The sequence below is a fragment of the Amblyomma maculatum genome, chromosome 4 (assembly GCF_055883805.1).
Source record: "Amblyomma maculatum isolate TAMU_Amacu chromosome 4, ASM5588380v1, whole genome shotgun sequence".
Taxonomy (NCBI): domain Eukaryota; kingdom Metazoa; phylum Arthropoda; class Arachnida; order Ixodida; family Ixodidae; genus Amblyomma; species Amblyomma maculatum.
In genome coordinates this window covers 19,280,508-19,308,428 of record NC_139347.1, presented here as the reverse complement: position 1 = coordinate 19,308,428, position 27,921 = coordinate 19,280,508, and the positions used below count along the sequence as shown (strand labels likewise).

General features: G+C 43.4%; 1 protein-coding gene across 2 annotated transcripts; it reads right to left on the bottom strand.

Annotated features, from left to right (window-relative positions):
* Positions 1 to 410: 410 nt before the first annotated feature.
* LOC146190375 (lipid droplet-associated hydrolase-like) lies at positions 411 to 14,582 on the bottom strand. Of its 2 annotated transcripts, XM_084600854.1 has the most exons (6): positions 14,298 to 14,582; positions 13,554 to 13,694; positions 11,903 to 11,974; positions 9,626 to 9,780; positions 8,114 to 8,395; positions 411 to 3,081 (listed from the first exon to the last, which is right to left on the bottom strand). In XM_084600854.1, the coding sequence occupies exons 1-6, from the start codon at positions 14,428 to 14,430 to the stop codon at positions 2,854 to 2,856; spliced, it is 1,011 nt and encodes a 336-aa protein (XP_084456980.1). In that variant the 5' UTR covers positions 14,431 to 14,582; the 3' UTR covers positions 411 to 2,853. The 2 variants fall into 2 exon arrangements, with proteins under 2 accessions (XP_084456980.1, XP_084456981.1); XM_084600855.1 differs by lacking the exon at positions 11,903 to 11,974.
* Positions 14,583 to 27,921: the final 13,339 nt, after the last annotated feature.

The window sequence follows — 27,921 nt, the reverse complement described above, 5'->3', positions numbered from 1 at the left end:
GCTTCACGCATATAGTGACAGCAAAAAGCAAAAAAAACACCTGGTAATGCAGGGAAAGGTTATTGACTACAGATGTATGCTTCCCACTTCCCTCTAAATATGCAGGAGAAAGGGAAATTTTAACTTGTGAAACCTTGCTACTCAGATGACTGAGAAAAACCAAATTTAAGAGAACATAGCAGATAGAAGCATAGCAAATCATTTGACTGAGATAGCTTTAATGCTGCCCTTAATGTGTATTCGGAACTTTCTATGGCTATGTATCCAAAGACGACGCCCGAAAACTGCCAGTACATAAAAAATATTCAACCAGAAGGTGGTTAGGGGCTCTAGCTTAAGCTGACCTATCTGAAGATTTCGTGGCAGTTTTAAGGAGCTATGAAAAAAGACACCGAGACACCACACAGAGCTCAAAGTTTTAAAAACAGTATATATTATCAACAACTGTACAAACAAAACCAATGTAAAAAAGGTGTCAACAAGGCCTTTCTAGATTAGGCAAATTGCACATAATGGCAGTAAATACCACAATGAAACATTTGGCCTCATAACAGCATCACATGTGAGTAATAGAAGACATGCAATCTTGATTCTTAAGATGCACAACAAGACTTATGCAAGCAACACCTCATAGCACTTGATAAGTAATGCTCTAGCTGCACATGGAAACAGCCTCCTGAAACCTCCAGCACTCAGTGGGATGGCACAGGCTCAAAGTAAGAATCCACATTCCTGATGGTCATCAATTTGTGTATACAGCCTTCCAGATCTTCAATAGTAGTATTGCGTCAGTATTGACTGCCTGGCACTGCTGCACCGGAAACTGAAGGAGAGGAAAAAGCATTGCAAGGGAAGGGCGTGCCCATTATTCTGTTGCTGATGGTAGTGCCATCTGGCAGGCTGTTTTGGTTAATGAGAAAGAATCCCTGTCAGTCATTCACTATTATGCATCGGAGCCCAATGAAGCTGTGACTAATTGTTTCATCTGCTGCATGCAGTGTGCCGATATCTAAAAGAGCACACATTTGCGATAAACAGCCCAGCATGCTCAAGAAATCAATTGCAATAGTTACTTATGAAAAACTAATTGTAGAGAACCTTGGGTACTAATGCATTGATTTAGTTACTGCATAAAATCTCATTGATATGCGTTTCTGCTAAAATGCGAAAAAAAAAAAAAAAAAAAAGAATCTGAGGAAACATGATGCAAACTGTCAGATTTCAAAAAAATGTTACTGCTGAATGAGGTACAGAGGCACTTTCACATCATACAAATGTGGCAGAAGACATGAATGGCTGTTTTTGTTTAGTGCTTGTTGAATTCAGTTCACGTTTGCATTGTCGTTAAAGTGAGAGATTTTGCAGCACATCCGGTTCATTGACAACAATTACAACTTGGGACCACTTCGCTTTCGGATGCTTCACCCCATTACACCACTGCACAGTGAAGAAGGCACAGTGGCTGACTCTCACCGCATTCTTGCCTTTCATTTGTGGTTGATCGCTAAAAACATTATACGACCATATTTTGCCAAAATTTTCAATGTAGTAGCCGAGAAATCTGTTACCAGGAATGTATTAGCAGGAGAAAAATAGCGTAACTCCGTGGGACATTTTTACTGCTAGCAACTTTGAGTGCATGAACCAGAAAATAGTAGGGACTAGGTACACTTCAATGAGGTTCTATTGTACAAGGGGGTTATTATTCATTAGCATCTACCCAAACCCAGCCATAGAGAAACTTTGTATAGTTGAAGAAAAATGCGCCCTGTTGTGGGGTTCAAACAAAGGACCTCTGCTTATCCGTGACAGTCGCTCAACTAACTGAGCTAGAGATCAAATAATACTGCTTGAACAAACTGAACAAACACTCGAAATAGGAACTGTGCCGCTCAGAAGTCTTAAGGTGGAGTAGATTTTGTGATCAGAAAGTAATTACTTAACAATAATTAAAACAACCACCGTGGAGACGCTACCCTGAAATGCAAACTCGGCCTACTGTCATGCTAACAATGTTAGCGTTTACATTAATCCAGAGCCATAACTGTGCAGATGAAACACACACAAAAAGCTCTCTTAGATCAATGTTACCATTTAAATTAATCCAGAGCCATAAATGGGCAGCAGATGAAACACACACAAAAAGCTTTCTTAGAACTTGGACATAAATACTGTTTCAAGGGGATTGCTTTGCATGAAGCAGAACAGCCAAGCACATGACGCTCTCCTCAGCATTATGACCGATGTGCATGCTTGTCCTCTCATCCAATTTCCACTTTGCTTTGCTTTGATGCCGCTGCTCCTGAAAATCACCTCTTGCGTGATATTACTAAAAAACTGGAAGGAATGTAATGAGGAAAAGTTTGTCAAAGTTTCTTAATATACTAAAAGCATTTTTCATCACCTTACCATCAACCTCACATTGCAGAACATATTTTCAAGTTAGCAAGAGCAATGCGACTATATTACTGAATATAACGCACGAGACAAGGTTAGTTTGGGGTCAATGTAAGAAAATAAGAGCTAAAAGGGTTGGGTAATTGAAACTTGTCAGACTTCTGAGATTGTGTATACTCAAAGCAGCATGAACTAGAACATCATCACACATGCACATTCAGAACAGAACTGACACCTTTCTGTGTTACCTGAGACTTACTAGGGTGTAGAAACTTTGGCAAGAAGCAACGAATCTGTGATGCGTGTCTTTGCCAAAACAAACCACATCACAAGTGCACTCATAAAGAATGAAATCCTAGAATCCACTGGACATGACAGCTTGGTCCTCAATGCAACATAGGCACCGTGAAAGTGGTCGAGTTGTTAAGTCCTACTGAACGTTGAAGCAGCACCATATCACATGCTGTTTTTCACTTTATCTGCTATAAACGAGGCAATCTCGGCTGTGCGGTCCAGCACGAATGCATGTTTCAGCTTCAGACTGCAAAGGGTGAGATCAGCATTCGGGAAGGCAGCCTGCATATCCCAGTAAAAGTGTATGGGGCACCAGCCGTCGTCAGAACCATAGTAGAAGGTCAGTCGTGGCAGATGGGTCCTGATAAGAGCGTTGTCTCTCTCCTTTAACTGCATGCAAGAAAAACAAAACAACACAGAGAGTAAAGTTAATTCACTTGATCCAACTAAATGCAACTCACAGCAACAGGTCTCCTTTGTTGCCTTTGTTTGTGCCCCCATCTAAATAATACCACCTAATGGCATGTGAGACTGGTAACACTCTAAATGTTAAAACACAAATCTGAGAGGCTTAGAAACCCTGAAGAAGCATTATCTGTTAGTTCATTTGCTAAGCTCAGGCACCTATAAAATTTGGTGCAAATAATAATTCACTGTAAAAACTGTGCCACAGCCATGACCAACTTTAGAGAGAGTGACCTGCTCATTAGCAGTGCCAGATTTGTTTTGTTTTCCATAGATGTTTCTAGTCTGCTCAATTGCCACTGTGACCACAGGAGCTGCAAGTAACCCCTACACCGTCGTGACACTGTCAGCTAATGTCCCTCTGCGCTTTTATTTACAAGTCTTTAGGTAGTTGTGACAGCCTGTGGGCAGGTGTGCTAACGCTGTAGGCAGTGGTCAAAAAGCTCAGAAATCATGCCTGACCTTACTTTATTGCGAAAGCAATACTACTCTAGGTTTTGAGCCTTCAGCGTAGTGCGACCAGGCGCCATGTCTTACTCACATGACGCTGTGACGTCACACTCCATGTGACACTAAGGTGAGAGCTTTATATGTGGACTTTATATGTGGAGCAGGGCTTTACATGTGGACTGAGGAAGAAGGAAAAGAGAAGAAGAAGAACGCTCGGTCACCCGCAGCTAATGCTTTCGCTCAATATATTTGGTTCAGCAGCGTTGAACCCTTGTAATTTTTAATTTTATTAAAGTGCATAATCAAATTACTGTAAGTAAAATTTCCTGCTGTGTTCTGTTCAGCAGGTCCAGTGCTTGTATATTAAGAATAACTTCTCTTCAAAACATTCACATGAACTGTGCAGAATGAATCACTCATGACCAGAAAGAAAGCTAATAAACAAATATGGATACTAGTAGTTAGATAGCATAATGAGAACTATGTTCAAACTACTGGCACTTTGTTCAGACTGCAATCTGCTTAATTCGCTCTTGACAGTTTTTTCTGTGCACTTGTGCAGTTTCACATATTTGATGCTATTAGAGAAATTTTTATACCTTTAAATTCACACCAGATGACTGCACTCAAATCCTCAAGCTATGCCCATTGTAGCGATATGCCATAAGATATTTGATTCTTCCCTATTACCGAACATCTTGTATTTTGGAATCAATACCTGCATTAAAGCCTGCTCACCAGCAACTTCTCCTGAATGGATTTAGTTTCTTTTTTAATAAAGCTTACTTGCTAAAACAGGCTGCCGGATATACCATTAAAATTGTTGCAAGCGGGTCTGAATTGAAATGTGTTCACTTGAGTGCATCTACGCATGGAACTGAAGAGATTGTCAAACAGACTTTGAAATGCATGAAAGCGGGAACATGAAGTTAAAAAAAAAACAGCACTGTAAGTGCCTGGAACAGGTATGCAAGCAGTGGCCACGCCTTGCTTAGTATGTTCCTTGAAGTAATGCTATGCTATATTTGTTTCACATATCAAGAAGTCATCACCGTCCAGAGCAATGACTTCATTTCACCAGCCACCAAAAGCATATGAGAGAAGTCCACTCCCCGAACACACCTACTCTTCAGCCGACAAACATAGCAGTGGAAAGACAGAGAGATGGTGACATCAAGTTCAAAGATGCAGTCCTAAAGCGACCAATACAAAGTGAGAAAAAAAAGCACCTTGTCGTTGCAGCTCCACCATGTCACTTTGTTTGATTGTTCATCCAATTTCTTTCTCGCTGCTCCTCAAGATAGTTACAATGCCCTTCCCTGACAGACTTTTGAGTTGCCAGGAGAAGGCAACTTTCAATAACTATTATTTATTAGTTAATGGGAAATGGGTTTAGTTGCACAGGTGCAAGAAATGAAGGTATTATGCAGTCCTAAACCTGCCTCCGTCGATCAGGGCTTAGTACTGCAATGAGGTTGCACAAGGGTACAGGATTAACAGGCCAGTGGTGCAAATATGACAAAGTGAGGAAGAGCAAGATAGACAGCCTGTAAAAGACAAAGGCATAAATGGAAGATGTGCGCACTGGTGAGTGCACACGAGCAAAGGAGAGGCTGGCGTTGTGTATGGAAGGAAATGATGCGGGTCACTGCGATAAAGAAGACACTAAAATAGCTGAGGGAAAGGAAAGATGTTGAGAATGGGCGCAAGGAGTGGGAACCACATCACACTGGTGGCAAAGTGTTGACTGCAGACACTGCAGCATGAGACGTTTTTTATTAGTCAATGCATCAGAAGCTTTGCAGTGGTCGATGATGTGCGCATTTCTGAAAGTGTTGCCTATCAAACAAAATTTGATGTATCCGTTGCTCGTGAATTTCTGCGTATGGTCTCCGCTTTTTACCGAGTCTGTGGTGCCTCAGCTGTAGCTGGAGTGAACAAACTACCGACTGCGTTATATTTGGACATATTTAACATTATTTTCATGTGGTCTTAAAATGCCCCCTTGAATAACACAGGTATATAAATAAGGTGTTAAACAATGTGTCCTTGATACACACTTCCTACAAATAGTGTTAAACCTTATTCCGCCGTGGAAATGCACTGGTGTTAACAATGGAAAATAAAAATTCATGCATCCTGGCCAAATGGATGAGCAAATTTTCCTTTAGATCAGGGGTTCTCAAACTGGGTTCCGCGGAACACAGGGGTTCCGCGGGCTGTCTTCTTGTGTTCCGCGAGAATCCTCAGAGCTCAGGGCAAGCACTGCTCTTAAAGAAAAATTTAATGGTGAAGGCTTGGTGAAATTTTGGATGGGGACTGCTCCATTGTTTCCATGCCTCTTTGAAAGGGCAGTGGACATTTTGCTTCCCTTTGCAACTACATATGTATGTGAACAGGCATTTTCAGCCCTCGCCTATCTGAAGAACAAGCACAGGAGCTGTCTTGACCCGGCAGCTGATATGAGACTGGCTCTGAGGGGAAGGGGGGGAGGGATTCCCTGGAACTATTTGAAGGCTTTTGGGGTTCCTCCAAGCAAAAAAGTTTGAGAACCCCTGCTTTAGATGATGCAGGATTTCTCACAGATATACATTGAAGTAGGATGGACAGATGGGCTAGTTGGTACAATTGCATAGTGGGTGGAACAGCGCGAAAAGACGAAACACACAAGAAGAGACGCACAGCTGACTCGCAACTTGCGAGTCAGCGTTCGTCTGTTGTGTGTCTCTTATTGTGTGTTTCGTCTTTTAGCACTGTTCCACGTTGCGAGTCAGCGCTCGTCAGTTGTGCATCTCTTCTTGTGTGTTTCGTCTTTTCGCACTGTTCCACCCACTATACAGATATACCACATTTGTGTACATATTACAAATACAGCTGTTCATGTTGGAGTAATTTTGTATGAGTTTCAGCACAAAAATATTCCTTAGCATGCTTTCATGAACATGACATCACTTCCCTGTTTAAGACTACAAATATATGAGACTGCAGTCATTCTCAAAAGAAAGCCAATTCTCAAGGAAGAATATAGGTATGAAGCCCACCTGGCATAATGTGTTAGAGGAAAAAAACTTCATACAATAACATTACAGATGCTCCTTATACAACGCTCAAAGAAGCAGAGAACTTTCAAGAGAGTAGAAAACAAATGTAGGAAAATTAATCTACTATATAAAACTTTTCAAAGAAGCTTTACTCCACAAAGCACCTTCTAGTATAAACATTCTCAAACTTTCTGGCCTTAAGAAACCCTACCGGCTTCTATATACGTGCCAAGAAACCACACAAACCCCAAGCCTATTTTGATCGTGTTTGAGATCACACCGAAGAAGTATAATAATCATCTGTGCTTTCTCACAAAAGAAACCCTTATGTTTTTACGGTTTTGCTCACTTTTGCAAACAGCAGTTTGTTTGTCTTCTATTAACTCTCTAGAAGACTTGGGCGAGCTAGGCTAGTTATAAGCGGACTGCCGCTTCTGGCTGCTGCTGATTCTAGCTCGGCCGTGAAGGTTGTGGTAATCTGTGTTTGGTTCACAGCGGGCAGGGCTCCTTCAACACAACTTTTTGTTGAGCCAACAGATGGTGGTATAGGATATGACTCAAATTTAATAAAAGAAAATGTCCATTAGGTGGTCAAATGCCCATCTCTTTAGCTTACGCTCAGACCTCTAACTTTAAAACAAGAATGCAAAAACCTACAGTGGCAACAAAAATATTCCACTGTATTCATTCCCCTCAGCTGCTTCGTCAGCAGCATGGTGTTGGTGTTTTCCTGTTTCAGCAGATACTTGCTTTCAGCAGAAATGAGCTCGCAACAGCGAAACCTTGACTTGCTGCCGCCAATGCCATAAAAATGCCCAGAAAAGTTCTCCAAGTGGGCCAAGCAGGACGTGCAATGCCAGAGCATGTTAAAGCGCCCCAGGTGACCGTATTATTTCCGAGCCTTTCACTACAGTGTCCTTTTGGCACTTCCTTCTTTCATGAAGTCATTCATTACTCCCCTAATGGTACATATGAGGTACCCACTGAAAAGTGAGAAAGCCACTGCTTCTTTCATTCCCTCAAGACCAATTTTCATGTGTACTATTCGTCACAGTTTCGATACCAAGTTTACACTGTACCTCTTGATTTTGAATGCGACAGTAAAAATTCTAAGGACGATTACAATGCTCCCTAATGCAAAATATAAGCATAGCAATTTAAGCCTTTTTTAGATATAGCAAGGCAAAACATTTGAGAAATGCTTGTATGTATGTATATGCAGTTATAAAACACAATTTTTTTTTCTCACGAGCCAAAGAGAATCTTTTAAGAAGAAGAGAAGGAAGAGCCACAAGCAAATGCCGCAGCTCTTCTTTCTCATTTCACATTTCCCAACCTCTCCTTTTTTTTTTCTTTTCTAAGGACGATAATACATAATGTGACATTGACATCATCATTGTAACCCTTTGCTTGGCTTTTTAAATAAGCTATTAAAGCTTTTGCTTTGAAATATGACAGATACTCACCACACAAAGTTCCTCGTGGGCCATGTCAGTCATAAGCTGGAAGACGACAGGGGTGACCACCATGCGTGTGGCCTTAGCAGAGCGTTCCCGGATGGCTGGTGGCAAACTGCGACAGTACCAGGACACGAGTGCCGCTTTGAAACTGTCCGGGATCAGCAGAAGGAGAAACACTAAAAGCCTGGTTGTCAGTTTCAGCAAGTACGAATTCCACACCAGCGTCCAGGCGTTGGGGGCCTCATCAAGCCGCTCGAAGACTGGGAAGAGCATGAACGACCGCTTCACCTGAGTGACAGAGGGTGCACGGGAAGACGTGGTGAAGACTCTCTTTTTATTCACTGTGAGAAAACAACTCTTTGCAAACATTTCAAAGGAGTGGAGTCACCAAGCCTTCAGCTGCCATATTTCCTAGATCAGTATAGCTGAAATGACCTTTTGCCACTTATAGGACAAAAATCGCACCTCTGGCTTTCTTACTAAAATGCCTTTAATTTACCGAATTGTTGGGACATGTGCGGTGGCCATGCTGCCAAAGCCGTCGATTCACTGGGCATGCCAGGCACCTGTTTGTTGCAATTTGTGCATTTGTACTCGGATGGTGGTGCTATATGCATGCTTTTTGATGTTGCTTGTATGCACTGTCAACAAAGGGCAGTACTTCAAAGTTTTGTTAAAATTATACTGTGTTTCCTCTTTCTTTTCCTTCATTGTCATTGAAAATGGGCAGTACGGAAAGTTGTTTTGCACGGCAGCAAATGGGCTAAAATATAGTCTCAGTTTTCAGTACTGTGAGTTGGCAATCAACACTGCATTATAATAACAGTAAAATGTCAATGGTATGAACTCATTTCATAAGAATTTCCCAATAATATGAATTCATAAAATTTCCTACACTAAGTGTAATGTGCACAATGTGCAAAATATTGGGTGTCCTGAGCACTTACCTGCACTACTAAGAATGATACGCATATGTGAGCTATGATCATGAGGAAACATGTAATGACAAACAAAGCTACCACATGGGCTTCCGAGCTTTGACAGAGGGGGCGTTGAACACAATTCAAGGCTTCCGCGTTTTCACTGATTTTCCATGCACAGAAACTATCGCTCTGCCAAACTGTATCAAGGCAGGCTGAGAGATATGGTTTATGGGATTTAATGTCTTAAAGTGATTCAGGCTTTGAAAGATGCGACAGTAGACAGTCCCGAATAATTTCAACCACCTATAGTTCTTTGACGTGCACTGACATTGCACTGATATTAAACGGTACAAGCGCGCCTTGAATATTACCTCCATCGAAATGTGGCCTAGGCAGAGGATATGCCTTAAGAAACATTAAAAGCAATGCCCACCATGGATGCAAAGCCAAGCGTGCAAGCATTTTTCTGCTGCAATCACAAAATCTGGTTACCCCGCTTCAGAGGCTTCATCACAAGCATCGGTCACTGGCTTTTCAGTGCCAGTTTTGTGGATTACAGCAAGGGCATGAAGTTCAGAAGGCACCAGAAACTCACATTAAGACCTTTGAGCTCCTTGAGTAACTGCAGTACCATGTAGGCACCAATCGAGTGGCCTGCCAGGAAGACAGTGCGGTTGCTGTTCACGTGGTTCTTGACAAACTCCACTTTGTGCTTCACCTGCCCTTGGAGCCCATACAGGTGCCAGTGCTCTGTTGGACAGGAGCATGTGGATCAATATCAATTTCATCTCGTGGCTCTCTACTGCAAACCGAAGAACATAAAGCATGCATCACTAAATTCTCACGCTGGGTAGAAATATCACTCTGTAGCACTGACTGGCTTTATATCAGTTCAGAAATGCACAAAACTACGCACTCTTCAGAGGAACTTGGTGAGCTTAGCAGAGATGTCTGCAACTACAAGTACTGCATTTCGAGAGCAACACAAGGCTCTATTTGAGATGTCCTACCAAACTTGCGTGTCTCATTACAACGTGTCTGTGCTGCAATATGCTGCTGTGAGTTGCCAGCATCATGACTCCTGTTATAGATGGCTGTAAATGTGCTTTTGGCAAAGTCGCCATTGCTCAGATTAAGAGAATTAAGGAGCAAACATGTTGAGGTATCGGCGAAACTTTAATATCAAATTCTAGCTGTCAAGTGAATTCGAATGACTAATTACATTGCAATAATTCTGTCATTCTTACTAATGTTTGCAACAAAAATGATGCCAAAAAAGCATGGTTGATAACATACAACACCAAGAATAAACGTTGAAATCATTTTTTCAAAAAAACACGGAACCATAAAAAAATCTAGGGCCCCTAGTTATCACTCTAAATTATAGCCATGACTGCTACCAAGGGCAAATGACCACTTTCATCAGATCTCTAAACCAAGGGTTCTCAAACTGAATTTTGCAGAACCCCCAGTTTTTTTTGGGGTTCTCCAGGTATCTAAATTCATGAATGGCTTGGCCTCCTCACCTTTCCTTTATATACTTTATTTTGCAACTAGATGGACTTCATTTGCTTACAGCGGACTGCTTCATTCTGCAACCAAATTGAACTTGAGAATCTTAAGACAGGTCATGCAATTGTATGCTCTTTTACATGCATGTCAGGCAGCAAGGGCAGAAGTAAAGACATGGGGGGCTACTTGGCATCTTTAGAAACCACCAAGGGTTCTATAAGACTTAAAAGAGTGAGAAACCTTGCTCTAAACAAACTATTATATAATAAGTATATAATACGGTTTGGCTGGTTGGTTTATGGGGTTTGATGCCTCAAAGTACCTCAGGCTTTACGGAGCACTGTAGTGGATAGCTCTGAAATTTTAACCTCCTGGGACTCTTTACCGTGCAGTGAGTGACATTACTCTGTACACAGGCGGCTTGCACACTGCCTCGATCAAGAAAAAGTCGCAGCATTGGGGGTGAAATGACATTCTTGAGATAGCAGTCAAGCACACTAACACTAAGTCACCACGGTGGGGTGTAATAAGACTTGTTCATGGGTTAGTTTGCTTCACGAGGGAGTACACTAAAGCAGTGCAACAATGAGATGTAAAGGGACGCAGAGAAGTGAGTTTTTACATGCAGGCATGCTCAGATCAGTAGCAACACCATCACGCTTTTATGATGCTTGAGTTCTGATGCAACCCTTGTTGCAATTGATGAGTGAGTACAATGTCAGTTTTACCAAGATTCTCCTATTTAATCAAGTTAGAAGTCAATTTCAATTATACCTTTTAGGCTCTTTCAGCATGAGCACATAGTGTTAGGCTTGAGCGCTTGTACCTCGTGACAGAGAAATATAGAAAGATTGTGCAAAAAGCATATACACAAGAGATGACCAGGGATGAATAATGCAACCTCATCTTGTAATGCAGGTAATATTTTCACGCAATTTTTCATGTCAGAAGATTTAGATCAATTATGTTGACACCTCATTCTGCTTTGTTCTTGTACATCTAGGACAAGTGATGATTTATTAATACTAAGGACAACTAAGAACTTGGACTAAAGTGTAGTACAATCTTGCCTGAAAAAAACTGCCACCTATATTGTGAGGTCTGCCATAAGTAAACATGGTGAAGGACATTTCAAACTGGACAAGACACATAAAAGAAGAAAGACACCATACGTGGTAACTCGCAACTTATATGGTTTAATGAAAAGGCACAGGAATATGCACAGAGAAACCACCAGAAATTATGCACACTCCAAATGTGAGGAAAAAGGTTTGCCCTCAAGGCATAAAAAGGCAGTGTGCAAAACGCTACTGATCAGGAGCATACCGTAACAAGAAATGTAAATAACAAAATTTCTTACCTGGAATCACGACTGAAGACACCGGTTGGCATCTTTTCAAATAGAGAAGGCTTCCATTACCTCTAAGGTCATCTAATGATGGAACCGTATACTAGTGCTTAGAAACACTGGCATGTACTATTTACATTTCTGGCTGTGCACTGGAAGGTGATCAAATTAGTCGCTGTAGAGCAAATATGCATACTCAAAAAGCTGCATGTCCACACATCAGCTGGTCTCACCAATGGACACGTTACTGCACAACAACGGCAATACACAATGCCAATATATACACAATGCCCTTTCTGCATTTAAGAACAGACTATGTTTACCAGCGCAAGTCCTGTTGTGCACGCAGCTGCCGGCCGCTAATTTTCTGTCTATATGAGGGCAAATTCCAACCAGCTTCATTGGTGCTGAAAACACAACCCTAACATCATATCCCTTAGCTAAGATCTTCAATCCATGAGAAAGTATGTGAGCGCAGGGAACAACAGCAGACGCCACTGTTCGATACTATCCTGACCTTCTCTGTGGGCCCCTGATCTAACTTACCAGTGGACTGGCCACGACATGATGTGTTCAGAAATGACGCCTGCCCTGGAAGTGACGTAGCTGGGGAAACTGCCGTTTGCCTGGCAACTTTCTTCAACAAACTTTTCACCGAGGTGGTGACAGTAATGTCACCTTAGCAGCCTTAAAGCACAATATCACCGTGCCGTCTTTTTTTTATCTGTTTAAAATGACACAACTAATATCTCAGGAAGGACCTTAAATCAAATACAGAAAAGGCATTCAGTAAAGGTTACCACTGCCATGCAATAAGATGCACATCAGACAGACTGACAAATGTGTGAACTGTTTTTTGAGAAATCAGGTTTACTCAACAGTGACATGCTTGACCATCTTCCAACCAACAGCTGAAAATGCAAATGCAAACCACTTTTTCCGAGAGCCCCTATTCTGTTCCATCATCAGGATCAGGTGACCCATTATAGAATGCAAGCCTTAATTATTAGGAAAAACATCAACTGGTACATCAGACATTCTTCAGTTACTGTCAAATACTGAATTCAGTTACTTTTATAACCAGCTGAGCTCTGCTTTTGATTAGGTAGCTCTGATGTGCAATTTTTTATGCCATGTCGGTGAGCTTGCTTCCCATGTGGTTACGATGTGTGCAGTTTTTGATGGATTATCCATATAAATGCCTCTGCCTTTCCATCACGCCTTCAATTGCGATTCAGTCTGTGTGATGTCTTACTTCTCTAGTGTCTGCCATCCAGTTTGCTGCTTTTTCACCATTCATATTCCTCAACTAGTCCAGATGTCAGCTTGGTTGCCATTAATAAAATGATTAAAGCCAGTACATCAGCCTCTCTTGGTACGTTACATCACTTGCACAAGCAGAGTGACAATCAATTCCGTGTAAAAATAAAGAGAACAGGACATGCAAACCTTGATCACGGCCACATTTAGCTGCATAAATACCAATGCTTCAAAGACTCACTTTAAGCATGCTTATATAAGCTAAGAAAAGGGAATCCTACATGAAAAAAACATTTATTCATATATTCAACTGTCTTTGCTGACATGGCTTTATGGTGCAAGTACTGTAGTTTTGAAAAGCTAGATACTGTGTTACCATGTAAAGCGACTGGAGGAGAATTACCTTTCGGCGAGGGTGCACTGCATTTCGTCCAAACTTCATCATGTCCCGCATGTGAGAGACCACAGACATGAACTCTGCCTTCAAACTGGTCATAAATTTCCACGAGGAAGTCTTCATAGTATTCAATAATTCCTGGGTTTCCTGCAAACAGCAAACAGATTACAGCAGACAAAAGAACCCAAGGCTCAAATTTTCGCTGGCTAAAGGAATAGACTATTCATGACTTTAAACTTTGCACAACCAGAGCTCTAACAACTTGGTATTCTTTCGATTTAATTTTTTCCAGGCAAGGAGTCACACTCAGGTCTTGCTGCTTAATGCACAGTATACAAAAATGGCTAGCCTGCGCATTTGCGCTTACAAAGCTGCGGTCATCTGCGAGTCAACCTGTTCATTTTGCCTAAAGACTTCACACCACTGCGCAAGGTTTTAGTTCTGAATTGTCAGCATCGAAGCAAGCATCAGTAACCAATATGCGACGTGCGTGGGGATTCGGACCTGATTTGTTAAAGTAACTTAAAATAAGGGGAGGCTATGGCTTGGTTAACGTTCTGAGACATTGGGTAAGCGCGTTGCAAACTACGAAGGCCTCGTTTCTAAAGGAAATATGACTTGCGCGCTTTGCGTGCGGTGCGAGTGATTTTCGTTTATGTGTCACTGCATAATCACTGCACTGAGAAGCCAAGCATGGTCAACAGGATGGATGTATGTATGTATCAACAAAGCCCTCAGGCAGATACTAACCAGGTATCAGTATGAAGAGCGGCTCTCCACTGTCGGGGCCAAGGTCAGTGGTTCCCACTAGAACGACTTTTGTAGGAACGCTATTAACCGTGACGTAGCTGTAACGTACCTTCGAAGCCGATTTAGTTTCCATTGATTTTCGGCTTGTATAACATACAGACTAATATATCTGGCGAGAAAATATGCTCCTAGCGTTTGAATGAATCACCCGCGAGAAGTGTTCAACGGCACCGACGGCACAGCGAGCTCAGCTCACCATAGCAACCGCGAGAAGCCAGATCACTGACATGGCTCGTCTCGGCTATTAGATCGCACTGTCTTATGCATTAAGCCATTAAGCCAAAACCATATCAATGAACTCTGCTACAGTGAACATTCTAGTTCACTGTAACTCTGCGGTAAAGTGAGCTTTATGTGCGGTTAGTGTTGGCAAGCGGCCGCGAAGAAGGTTGAGGGTTGAGGGCTTGAAGCACATTTGCAATAATATTTTCAAAGCCTGCATCTTTTAAAGAAAGAAAGCAAGAAAAAAAGAAGCCCGAATCGCTCAGTACATCTCCATCTAAATGCGATGCGCACATTTTTTTTTTTTTAAAACGTTGTTTTTTTGCCTCAGGGCATAATGGCATATCTAAAAAATAAAGGGGGTATTAAATGAAAGAAAAAAGGTTAGCTGTTCGAATAAAGTTCAAGAGAGAGCGATGATAAGGCCCTTGAGTCCATGCAATGTATGAAGATGGGTTGTTCGGCGAAAGGCCCACTGCCGTCAGGTGCCAAATTCTTGTCGGCTTCAGTGCCGGGCAAACCCACAAGTGGTGAATATCTGCCTCGTGATCTGGTGACAATTGCAGACAGGACATCCTGGACGTTGATATAAATGTCGATATTGCGGCCATGTTAACGTGTCACCGCAGGTGCGAGGGCAACCCCGACCCGGATCCTCCGCGTCCTCCGTACCTCCTCAGCGCGGGTAAGACCGCTGGTAAGGGTTATCGCACACGGTGGGACAAGAGCACGTGTGCGGCGCCGGAGGTGCTCCTTTCTTGTGAGAAGCAGAGTGGCATCATGAGGAAGCGCCTCAATGATGAAGGTAGAGTCGCCTTGCGGGCTGCAGAATCTGCAGAGGTTTGAGAACATGAGTAGGTCACGTGGGACGCCCACTCAATTCGAATGGTTTGCGAGATGCGAGCCGCCAGACGATGTATATTCTGGCAGATTTCGGGGCTGCGACTGACGCATCGGATCAGACGTATTGCTTGTAGGGCGTCGTAAGGTCGGGTGACGGAGAGAGAGCGAAGGGCCTCTTGGACAGCGACCAACTCAGCACAGAAAGAAGAAGGAGGTTCAGCAAATTGATATCTGGATGTGCTATTAAGCGCCGTCTTACAAGGACAATGAATTGCAGTTGTCGTTTCACATCCGTCAATGCTGGCATCTACATATGCAATTATTGAGCCTTGGGGCAGCTTGGTGTCTTGCTCTGCTATCCTTTCACGAAGGGATGATGCCGCATAAGATGTCGTTGGTCCATGAAGGTCAGTAGGTTTGTTTTCGCTCAGCTGAACAAAATTCCATGGGGGAAGAACTGGCGATGTCGGCGGCAATATGGTGTGCGATGTAGCATAGGCCCGCGGAGTGCTCGCGGTGAGTGCAAAAGGGTCGAAGGCTACGAGCATCACGGCGTTGCTGTACTAATTCGTCTAATGTGTTGAGCTGAGCGTTCTCTTGTAGTGCCACGACCGGTGTGATGCTGGGGAGACAAGTAATGGTTCTAATAGCCTCTCTATTTACTGCTTTTTTTTTTTTTTTTTTTTTTTGCACACCGTGGCTGGCCCAACGCTGCCAGAGATTACGCTGTTTGTCTGTTGAGCCTACTGCGATGCACACATCTTCGTAGGCTCAACAGACAAACAGCGTAATCTCTGGCAGCGTTGGGCCAGCCACGGTATGCAAAAAAAAAAAAAAAAAGGACCAACGTGGGGCTCGAGCCCATGACCCTGATAGTCTCACGCTGTACCGACTGAGCTAGCCGGGCTTTTTTTTTTTCTTTATAGTGCCTGGTATTGACAAATTGCAGTTTACGGAAACAAAGTGAACAAAAATCACACAAACGCCATTTACATACGCTATTTACATATGACACACTACAATTCACGCATACACAACAAATTAAAAAGAGCCACTTCAGGGGCTCTGCTGCAGCTTTCTAGATTACCAAAAACCTCATATACAGTGGAGGCCCATGAGCATAATTAAATCAAATGGTACCCCATCCTCACTTTATCAGGTACTTATGCGTAGACTGAGCTAGCCGGGCGCACATCACCTCATGAGTAGAGAATCACGGGTTAGACCAATGCCTCCTGGTTAGACAAACAGCTAGCATAATCTTTGGCCAGCAACGGTGTGCAAAAAAAACGCCCAACGTGGAGCTCGAACATATAAATATGTATATATATATATATGTATATATATATATATATATATATATATATATATATATATATATATATATATATATATATATATATATATATAGGGGAAATGAGGGTGCTCGTTATAATACATGAAGGAAAGAAGCCAACAGTCGGCGAGGCCAAGGAAAGCGTTGGGGATGGTACTTATGTGTCTTTTTTTTTTTTTAATGTTTGCTTAGATAGTCACAGAAACTAGTAATGTAATCTGTTTAGGGGAAAGATAATGAAACACAAAGTAGAAGAAAAAACAACGTGCCGATGGTGGGAACCGAACCCACGACCTCCGAGCACCGGACGCGATATTCGGAGGTCGTGGGTTCGGTTCCCACCATCGGCACGTTGTTTTTTCTTCTACTTTGTGTTTGATTATCTTTCCCCTAAACAGATTACATTACTAGTTTCTGTGACTATCTAAGCAAACATTAAAAAAAAAAAAGACACATAAGTACCATCCCCAACGCTTTCCTTGGCCTCGCCGACTGTTGGCTTCTTTCCTTCATATATATATATATATATATATATATATATATATATATATATATATATATATATATATATATATATATATATATATATATATATATATATATATCTCGGGGTATGGGTAAACGAAGGATTGGCATACATTGAAAACCATGAGCAATCTCTTAAGGCAAAAGGGCGAAGAAATGCCGGGATAATGAAGCATAGGGCATTGTGGGGATACAACAGGTATGAGGTTTTGAGGGGTATTTGGAAAAGAATTATGGTGCCCGGGCTTACTTTCGGAAATGCGGTTTTGTGTCTAAAATCAGAGGTATAGTCGATATTAGAAATAAATCGGAGAGCTACGCAAGTAGTTCGCAAGAAAAAAAAAGGAGGCGTATCACTACATAACAAATTTATTAACGCGAAAGCGTTACTTCGCTATGTTCACTGATTTCTGTTCGCAGACCCTGTCCGCAGACCGTGTCCGCAAAATCATGTCTGCAGCAGTTGCGGGTAATAGAGAAGTGATAGAGGTTAATGAGTGGTGTTAATTGATAGAGGCTGACGTAATGTTGCAGCAGAAAAATATTTAGGTGAATAAGTTAATTAGGTAATTATTTATAATAACTGGTTCCCAGGAAAGGTAAGGCGCAGTATCTGCCACACTTGTTCTGTGGACACCTGAACCGCGTCGTAAGGGAAGGAAGGAAGGTGGGAGTGAAAGCGGAAAGAGAGGAACGGGTGCGTCACAAAACAGGAGGTGAAAAGGGCTTAGGAAGGGATTGGCGCGCAATTCGAAAGTACCAAAGACTAAAATGGGCAAACAAGAAGTGAATTAAGCAACCAGAAGCAACCAACAGCAGCATCCGTGCTTTCGCATTTATTCCAATGTAGATTCTGCAGTGCTTTTTAATTTTTTTACTTCTTCGCCTTAAAGCTCTTGTACATACTTCCATAGCTATATTTATACGGCGTGCGTGAGCGGGACGAAGTCACTTGTGCTCAGGGCTGTGATGTTTCAACACAACCTTCATCTGCAGCACATATGTATTCATGATTGCAGAAAGTGCGAAAGTCCCACCTGGTCACCCCGCTCACTTAGACCTCCCATACCGGTATCTGTATACCATGGTTGCCAGAAACAATAAAGTGAACCTTAAAGATCCTCCCCGATTTAACTATCGCTGCAAAGGAACTGGCGCAGTTGGCACTTTGCAACGTCACTGCGCGCAGGCAGTGCACCAGAGGTGTATCTTTACGTCGGCGGCGCTGGTAGTACGGTACGTATCTGTGGACAGAACGGGGCTCATCCCATTCTGGCGAGAAACGAGCTCGTTATGAGTAGTGTTACACTCGTGAGGCGAGGATGCGACGTTGACGTTTATTTTCCCTTTTACGACCGCATTCGCAGGTTTCTGGGGCTGCCACTCTGTGACGGTGACCCTAGAGAGCCGAGCAATCATTGTATGCTCTCTCTCAGCCCCCTTGCCCTTTAGTAACAAACAAGCAGGCAGACTCGTAATGTCTTGAAAACGAACGAGTGGAAAAAGCCGTCGTACAGCGCGTATATTGAAAGCACCCATAAACGTCGGAGATAAGGAAGTTTATGCACACGTTAGCTTCAAGAACATGCTCATCACTCTATACGTAAACACGCCATGCAAATGGAGTTATCTTGTGCATCATAGCCAGTGAACGGTGCTCGACAGTTTGTATCGGCTTTTCTATTTGGACCGTGTGCAGCGACACTGAAGTCTGGGGTCATAGCGCTGAATTATGTTTGTTGGCGGAGCCACTGAGATGTGTTCAAGTTTACTTGAATAGACATCGATACTACGGACATAGCATCAGCAGCGCATTCTTCAATATTTGTCGAAAAGAAGCGGGTAAAAAGGGGAACACAGCGCATGTGTCGGTCAACACCACTATATTAAATAAATAAATAAATAAATAAATAAATAAATAAATAAATAAATAAATAAATAAATAAATCTTTATTTCCATCAGGTGCTATACAGATGGAGGGCTACGGAAAAAAAGCTGCCACTTGGCGGCTTGACGAGTCCGCAGCCCCATATATAAGGCAGCGTGTAGGCAACACCAGAGAATCAACACGCGATAAACAAATCAACACTTAATCAATGCGGAATAAAAGAAAAGTTCTTGCTACTATCAGAAGCATCTGTTTCACGCAGTTCAGAATGGGGGCCCTGGGTTGACGCATCTATTTCTCAAGCAAATTGTGGCTAGATTTTCTTTTCTGCGTGAGCAAAAAGTGACACCTTTCTAAGGACTGTAATCCAAGTGAGATTACGTGAGTCACTGCCTGATTACGTCGTATCTGCTTTTTCAAAACCGGTGGCATTAAGCTCCTTTTTGTGGGAAGTTGTTTTATCTTTTCGTATCCTTAAGGCAAGGTTCTCAACTGAATATCTGTCAATTGTGCCGCGGAAGAAGTTGTATAAGGATCTGCGAGATGTGTTTTTGGCAGTGCCAGTGTACCGCGCTGTGTATAATGTAGGGTCTGAGCGTGACGGTTTGAAAAGGGTAAAACGTATGCCTGTCAGAGCTGGTGCAAAATCATTCTTTCTTCAATTGCATTCCGGCACTCTTCCAGTCAAACCATGGCTGCAGAACAAAGGGCTCTTTGTACCTTGGTCTATTAACTGCATTATTTGCAGAAAACCCGAGACCATTGAACACATCTTCTTGGAGTGCCATGACTCAGTTTTCCTCTGGGATATCTTGAAGCGAACTTTAAAAAAGGAATTGCCAATAACGCCATTCGGTATCCGATATCTGCCATGCGCCGACCCTGAAGGAGTGCCGAATGACATGCTGATGCTATTATGTATGCATAGCGTATGGAAAACGCGTATGGATGTCAGGCATGAGCGAACCGTTGTACACCCCGCTCGACACTACTTCATCGAGAGCGTGGTATACCTGAGAGAAATTCTGCGGGCACAAGATAATTTTCCGGAGTGGCTACCTGTACTGGACCAGCTGGCTTCAGTAAAGCCCTTTTAAATCTAGCGCTTTAGGCAGAACGTGCCTAGTGCTTTTAGCATTCCTTTTGTTTTGCTTTGTTGTTGAGTATTCAGAGTGCATGCTGTGTGCTTAAAAAAATGGTAATAAAGAAAAAAAAAAGCCGCCGTGGCGCAGTGGTTAAGATGCCCAACTACTGTGCCGGAGTACCTAGGTTCGAACCCGGCCGCCGACGCTGCGCTTCAATGGAAGCAGCACGGAGAGGTGTCCGTGTGCTGTGCGATGTCAGTGCTGTTGTTGTTGTTGTGGCTGTAGGAACAAGGAAAAGAAAATGCATGGGCCTGCTACTGGCTCTGTAGCTGAGCCACCTCCGCTGCCTCGTGCGGACAAAAAAAAATAAAGAAAAATAAGAGGTAGAGAAAGACGCGCGCCGCAACAACAGCCGTTGTCCACCACCGAAGCAGTGGCGGGTGGGTGCAATGACGGCCTACAATAGATAAAATTGGTGGCTAGCTAGCCGCCCCCCCCCCCCCCCTTCCACAAGCGAATGACCTACCGTCCCAGCCCCGCAGGGCCAGGAACAGCCACCCTTCACCACCTCCTCCCTCCTGTCAGTGCACGTTAGATATCCTCAGGTGGTCGAAATTTACTGCGTAGCCCTTCACTACGGCTCTTCTTTATCCCTTTTCACTTTAACTCTCGCCTTCCTTCCTTCCTTCCTTCCTTCCTTCCTTCCTTCCTTCCTTCCTTCCTTCCTTCCTTCCTTCCTTCCTTCCTTCCTTCCTTCCTTCCTTCCTTCCTTCCTTCCTTCCTTCCTTCCTTCCTTCCTTCCTTCCTTCCTTCCTTCCTTCCTTCCTTCCTTCCTTCCTTCCTTCCTTCCTTCCTTCCTTCCTTCCTTCCTTCCTTCCTTCCTTCCTTCCTTCCTTCCTTCCTTCCTTCCTTCCTTCCTTCCTTCCTTCCTTCCTTCCTTCCTTCCTTCCTTCCTTCCTTCCTTCCTTCCTTCCTTCCTTCCTTCCTTCCTTCCTTCCTTCCTTCCTTCCTTCCTTCCTTCCTTCTCTTACAGCGCGGTCAGCGTGTCCACAGAACAAGTGCGACAGGCACTGTGCCTTTCCTTTCCTGTAAACCAATATATTTTATTTATTATCACAAGCTCACAAATTACGACCGGTACGAGAGTGCACCACATTTGCAGGCTTTAGCCCCCAGAGAACATCTTAAGCAGCGTTCTTTGAATGCGCGCAGGCATAGAAAAAGGTTTAAAATAGAAATGAATGAGATACAAGCTGTCGTACAGGTCATTTAGAATTAGAACTGAGATGGTTGTGAATTCGGCAGCTACTCGGTGATGACTACGTTTGCAGAAACCTCGACTGGTACCTTGGAAATGATTTTTCTGAACATGACGTCTTGTAACAACGGGCGCAAAGCGTGCTTTTAGCTTTTATGATAATCATGTTAAATAGTGAAATACGTTCACACAAGGAATTCACAGAATGCAAATGACTTTCATAAAAGGAGGCTCTCGCTCCTCTTAAGGCACGCTCACTCCACTGATTTGGTTTGTGGGGTTTAACGTCTCAAAGCAACTCAGGCTATGAGAGCCGCCGTAGTGGAGGATTCCGGAAATTTCGACCACCTGGGGTTCTTTAACGTGCACTGACATCGCACAACACACGGGCGCCTTGCTTTTCGCCTCCATCGAAAAGCGGCCGCCGAGGCCGGGATTCGATCCCGCGTCTTTGGGAACAGTGGTCGAGCGCCGTAACCACTGCGCCACCCCGGCGGGGTATCCACTTAAGGCATATTCACAGGAGGGGTGGCTGCTCCTGACCTTACTGGGCTGGGACTGGTATACGTCCCCGCCGTTTGAGGTGGTTGTACCTGTTGTAGGCCGTCATTGCACCCGCCACCGCTTCGGTGGCGGACGACGGCCTTTGCGACGCGCGTCTTTATCTCTCCCTCTTTTTCTTTCTTTTCTATTTTCTCCTGTCTGCACAAGGCAGCGGAGGTTGTTTAGCTACAGAGCCAGTAGCAGGCCCGTGCGGTTTCTTGTGCTTTCTTCCTACAGTCGCAACAACAAGACGTATTCACAATCAAAACTGGCGGAAGCACAAAAGGGTGAAGGACACTGACATGGAATATGGCACAGTTGATTTCATTAGTGTTGCCGGAGCCGCCGCGGTGTGTACGGTGAGGATACTAAAATAACATCCTTGAGGCTGCCAGGAAAGACAACAATGAATCAGATCTGACCCCGCGCGCCGCCGCCACTTGAGTCTATGCCGTGGTTTGACGAATAAAAAGGGCGTTTTTAAAATTCTTGCTGTAACAAAAATATAAAATGAAAAATCAATTCGCACTATCATGAATATGCCCTCTGACAGTCATACACAACCCCTTTTCACTGACCTAAAGCTAATTTTCCTTCAAGACATCTACAAATCCATCTTGTGGAGACACTGCGAAGCTGGTGAGAAAGGAAATAATATAGTAGGCAATTTGCTAGCTGTAACAATACAACCGATTTTTGTATGCTAGCCGACATGTCAAAATTTTGGACATTCTGCGATCAGTGACAAATTGTGAATTTCTAATGCCACGTCCCCTGCTTCAAACTTTTGTAAACATGCGTTGTACTTTACGATTAACTTCAGTGCGTGTGCGTGTATGTGTGTGTGTGTGTGTGTGCGTGCGTGCGTGTGTGTGTGTGTGTGCGTGCGTGTGCGTGTGCGCGCGCGCGTGTGTGTGTGTGTGTGTGTGTGTGTGTGTGTGTGTGTGTGTGTGTGTGTGTGTGTGTGTGTGTGTGTGTGTGTGTGTGTGTGTGTGTGTGTGTGTGTGTGTGTGTGTGTGTGTGTGTGTGTGTGTGTGTGTGTGTGTGTGTGTGTGTGTGTGTGTGTGTGTGTGTGACCTTGAAAGTGAAGGTGTGGCTCTTGAAATCATATATATGCTAGCGCTCACACAAGGGACATTAGAAAGAAGAAGGATCACAACACTCCATTTGTGTATCTGCCGTCTGAACAAGCGTTATCGTACCTTAAGCGTGGTAACCCCCACCCCTGAGCATGTGTGATGGCCATTTTGAGAGCGTATATATGGCATGTTGTTTCAATAAACGACAGTTTAAGATTAGCGTCTGTACTCTTCATATGTGTTCCTTCTTCTTTTCAATGTCCCTTGTGTGTTAAAGAAGCGCTAGCAAATGATTTCTAATACTTTCCAACTCGCCCAAGTTTCCGCCTTATGAAGGTGTGGCTCATGTGCATGAAACTCTTCAGGTCGCGAAGAGATACTTGAGAGTTCTCGACAAAAGACCTTTATTAAGCCTACAAAAAGCTATTAGGACTGAGCTGATGTGTGCACTGCAGAAGAGAGCACTTGTAGCTTTTATAACATTCCTTGAGGACAGCGGCATCCTTAAGAACTACTAATTTAGTAGATGTGGTACAGTCAATGTTAGACCTCCTCCTTATATTGAGTGAGTGTATTAATATATTTGTTGCTCGCTTTTTTTGTGTTTGCGCAAGCAATCTTATTATTTTTGTTTTACTGTTAGCGCTTCAACAACTTTGTTATTTGCTTTATAGTTCATGCAAATAAAATATCTTCACCTTTTTAGTTAGCAGCGTATTTTTTGCTTTTAAGCAGCGTGCAGGGGATGCCAAACTAGTAGTATTCGGTAGAAAGTGGTTTGATACGGGAGGCAGTATTTTTTGTCTACCTGTAGAATCAAAGAACAAAGCCGGGTTAGTACAGCAGAACCGCAGAACCATGAAACCTGCTATCGAAAGCAGGCGTAAAATCCGGCAGCAAAAGAACTCCGAAGAAGTGCACGCACATCAAAACGCACGGCATGTGTACGCCGCAGACAAACAAGGAAATGCCGAAGAGCGCATACCGGGACGGCAGGCGTTTTAGGAGTCTCCTATCTCACCTTCACTGGGAGGCGAGCCAACGACACCCTCAGAAGACTGCGCAACTTTGACGAGGCTGTATCAGGGCGATATGCGGTACGCGGGTGCGCGTACATATTCGGGATGTCTCCTTCGTCACCCTTGCCTTACTATATATGTTTGCACAGTCAGCTCGAAGAATGTCATCGCGATTCCTTCCTTCGAAGCATATTTCTTTTCTTTTACAACTGGGAAATAGTGGGAGAGATAAAAGATGTCGGCGAGGCAGCACCGACTCGCTAAGAGTCTCGGGTATCTTGCGCCGTGAGTTTGATGGAGTAGCTGCAGATGTGCACTTTAAAGAAAGCGAGGGGAAAAGCGGAAATTGCGAAAAAGATGCTGAAAGAAATCGCACTTTCTGCTGCCCACAAAAATTGAATGTTCTTTGGAGGTAGACAAAGCTGCTTGGTGTATTCATTTATGAGGACAACAGAATTGCTATCACGGTATCACATGTATCGATCGCATTGACGTAATAGCGGCCGCCATGTTTAAGTTCAGAAGCAAGGCGGAAACCTACTCGTTTTTTTTTTTTTCTAATTTACGTACCACCACCCACTCCGATATGTACTGCGGAGGCCATGCTTTCGGATCCGTCGCGGTGCCTGTGACTTCATGAACAACCCATCTGTAGTCCTGAAGTTGTACCTACGAAGACGCTGTAGTGCGAGGTTCTAAATTAATTTCGACCACCTGGGTTACTTGGACACGCACTGAAACTGCATCATTGCACTGAACTACAACGTTTTTGACTTTCGGACCATTCTAAATGTGGCTCCCTCAGCTGGGGTTCGATATTGGCTACGCAAACACTCTCATAACTCAGCGATCAACGCAGAAAGAGCAAATTCCGTCACGTATTCTACAACTTTTTCAAGCTACAAATCCACAAAAGCTATTCAGGACACTGCCACGAAAAAGCTGTAACTGACAGTTTCAATTCATTTCACGCATAACCGAAGAAAGTGTACACCAATTTTTAAGTTGATACCTAGTTAAAATCAATGAGTACACGAAATATGTTATTAGCGCAGCTTTGACATTAGCACACGTCGTAATCCAACCGGCAATAACAGGCATTTTACGGAAAGCTTCATAGGTTACATGCGTAGATCTGAGACACACGCGGCTATAAATTAAACAAATTTTATCCCGGCTAAAATACAAATATCTTGCCTCTCCGTTTAACCTAATGCTCCGCCGCGCAGAAATAGTTACACCGACAAGCCGGTGGAGAGTTCTGCAAGAGCAAAGCATATGCCCTGGAAAGAGATTCAAATTGAAAATCAAGTTTATCTGGTAATTCAACAGCGGCAGGAGTTTGTGCCAGTTGGTCGTTATTTACGTCGTCGTCTTTCTGAGCCCTTCCACAATTTTAACATACCTATCTGGTTAATAAACGCTGGTATTTTGACTCACAGTGTGAGAAAGCGAAAAATGAGAGAAACAAGCGAAATTGCTGTGCTCTATGACTGCCAATTGGGCGCACGTCTGGAAGCTTAAAACAAAAGCGCAAGAAAGCGAAGAAAGAAGGGCGTTATACGAATACCACACATATAGAGAACGGTTTGTGCGGCTTTGTTTCTAATCCTGCTTGTTTTTTGGTGCAGTACTTGCAAGCTGACTCCGAACAATGAAATCAATTGACTTCCTCACTGAAGGCGAGCAGGTGCGGGAGCTTTTATCGAATAAGCGTCGAACTCATAGGGCTTGCTTGCACCATAGTGACACGCGAAATAATTTATTTCGTTTACAAATCGCATGCGAATAGTCATCTTCAAATATTTTAAAAATAAGAACAGGTGCCTTTAATTATGGCGGCATTTTTAAGTTTTCATATTTGAGCACATAACATTGTAAACAAGCTCAACTTGAACATTGAGCTAAAGTGGTCCTGACCAGTTCTACTGCGGGTTGGAAAATCCTAATTGCATTTATGAGAATACAATGAATTTACTATTTTAGTCGCAAGGACCATATGCTTTGTGCAGAACATATTTTTCTGTGGAAGCGCCACGCATATGCTTGCAATGAGAAAATATTTCTTTTTGGCTATATTTTTTCTATTAGTCTAATTGCCATGGCCAATTCTCCTGCCAGTGAGAGCACCCCTCGACGTCGCACTCATATTGTGGTCCCGCTGTTAGAACTTAGTGACATCTGTGCGTTTAATGCGATTCTCAGCTCACAGTTATTAGTACAAATGTCATTTTATAAATTTTCAGCTCCTTGTTGGCTGGGGAGATGCTGCAGCCATCAGTTGGCTCAGTATCCTGCCCACTGAACCCCGCCGGGGCGCGAAGTGGTTAGGGCGCTCGACTATACTGAGCCCAGGGATGCGGGATCGAATCCCGACCGCGGCGGCCGCTTTTCGGTGGAGGCGAAAAGCAAGGCGCCCGAGTGCTGTGCGATGTCAGTGCACGTTAAAGAACCCCAGGTGGTCGAAATTTCCGGAGTCCTCTACTACGGCGTCTCTCATAGCCTTGGTGATTTCGGGACGCTCAACACCAGAACCTAACCAAACCATTCTGCCCACTGATGTTTCATATTTCGTCCAACTCGCACTGGTTCCATAATAGTTCAATTTTAAGTAGAATCATAAGTGTGGAGGGGGAGGGCAACGTCTGAGCTGTGCAATTTTGGCTAGCGCGCAACGTTCACGTGCTGCCAGCATATTGTCAGGTGCTTAGGGACTCATGAGAAGGAAGAAGAAGCTATAGAGAGAAGAGAAGAAACAGAGCTGGCGTGCCGTGTGGACTCGCAGTGTCTGGACATAAATCAACACCCCCGTTGCGTACTGAGTACGTAACAATATGAAAACGATGTGGTGCCGGCCTCAGGGGTCCTCATCCTGCTCGCTTTCGACTAGTTTCGCATGTCGTCATACATACACGGAGCAAGTGCATGAGCGGGCCGAAAGTCTACAAGCGACAGCAAATTTCACGTTATTTGTGCTCCACAAATCGAAAGTTATTAAACAATCTCTGGGGTAACAAATAGCGCAAGTGTCTATTTTGTAATTTATTTCACAATTTCTTTTCATAAAGAACTCCGTGAAGCGAGGCGTATGTCCTGCATCGGAGCAGAGCATGTAATAGCAGTGCACATTTTGAATCAGAGAAGAAAATGGAATGCAAGCTATGCATGTGACCAGCAAGTGTCATGCGTTCGACCAGGGCACATTGTGCATCGGTGGAGCGAAATCATATGCCAGTGCACTCTAAATGTCATCTACTTCAGCAATATATCTTGAAAAAGCACTGGGGCCATAATCTCCACTTCGTTTTTGGCTAACTAAATATTTCGCACAGTATTTGGGGAAATGGAATAAGTTGACGGAAGTTCTGGATACTCTGATTGCGATTCGTTCAACCCCAACTCGGAGAAGCGCTGTTCACAGGAGGTTGATCGAAACTCAGGAATTGTCTCTAACGAGTTGCAGTGCAGTAACTCACTTAATGCAATTAAGCCAAAACTAATTACAGTTGTTTTTTTTTTTTGGCGGCGTATTATTAAACTTGAAAAAATAAAGGGAAAAGTGCCACCAGGAATCGAATTCGCTGATAGCTGGGAACTAACTGTACACTCTGATATAAAAAGATGCATCTGGTACGGATTGACAGGGTCTTGACTTTCCTGTCAAGGATACGATAAAAACAGTGGGATTGAATTCAAGTTTACAAGTTTACAGTCATGTTTGGATCATGCTTCGTTTACAATGTGCTTGGAACACGTAATTTACTC

What these genes read in the sequence shown, in the direction of transcription:
- LOC146190375 (XM_084600854.1), bottom strand. Translation starts at nt 14,430, where the DNA reads ATGGAAACTAAATCGGCTTCGAAGGTACGTTACAGCTACGTCACGGTT. An exon ending in GTCTTCAGTCGTGATTCCAG is followed by an intron (nt 9,781 to 11,902) that starts GTAAGAAATTTT and finishes CCTGTCCAACAG; the next exon opens with AGCACTGGCACCTGTATGGG. An exon ending in CCCACGAGGAACTTTGTGTG is followed by an intron (nt 3,082 to 8,113) that starts GTGAGTATCTGT and finishes TCTTGCATGCAG; the next exon opens with TTAAAGGAGAGAGACAACGC.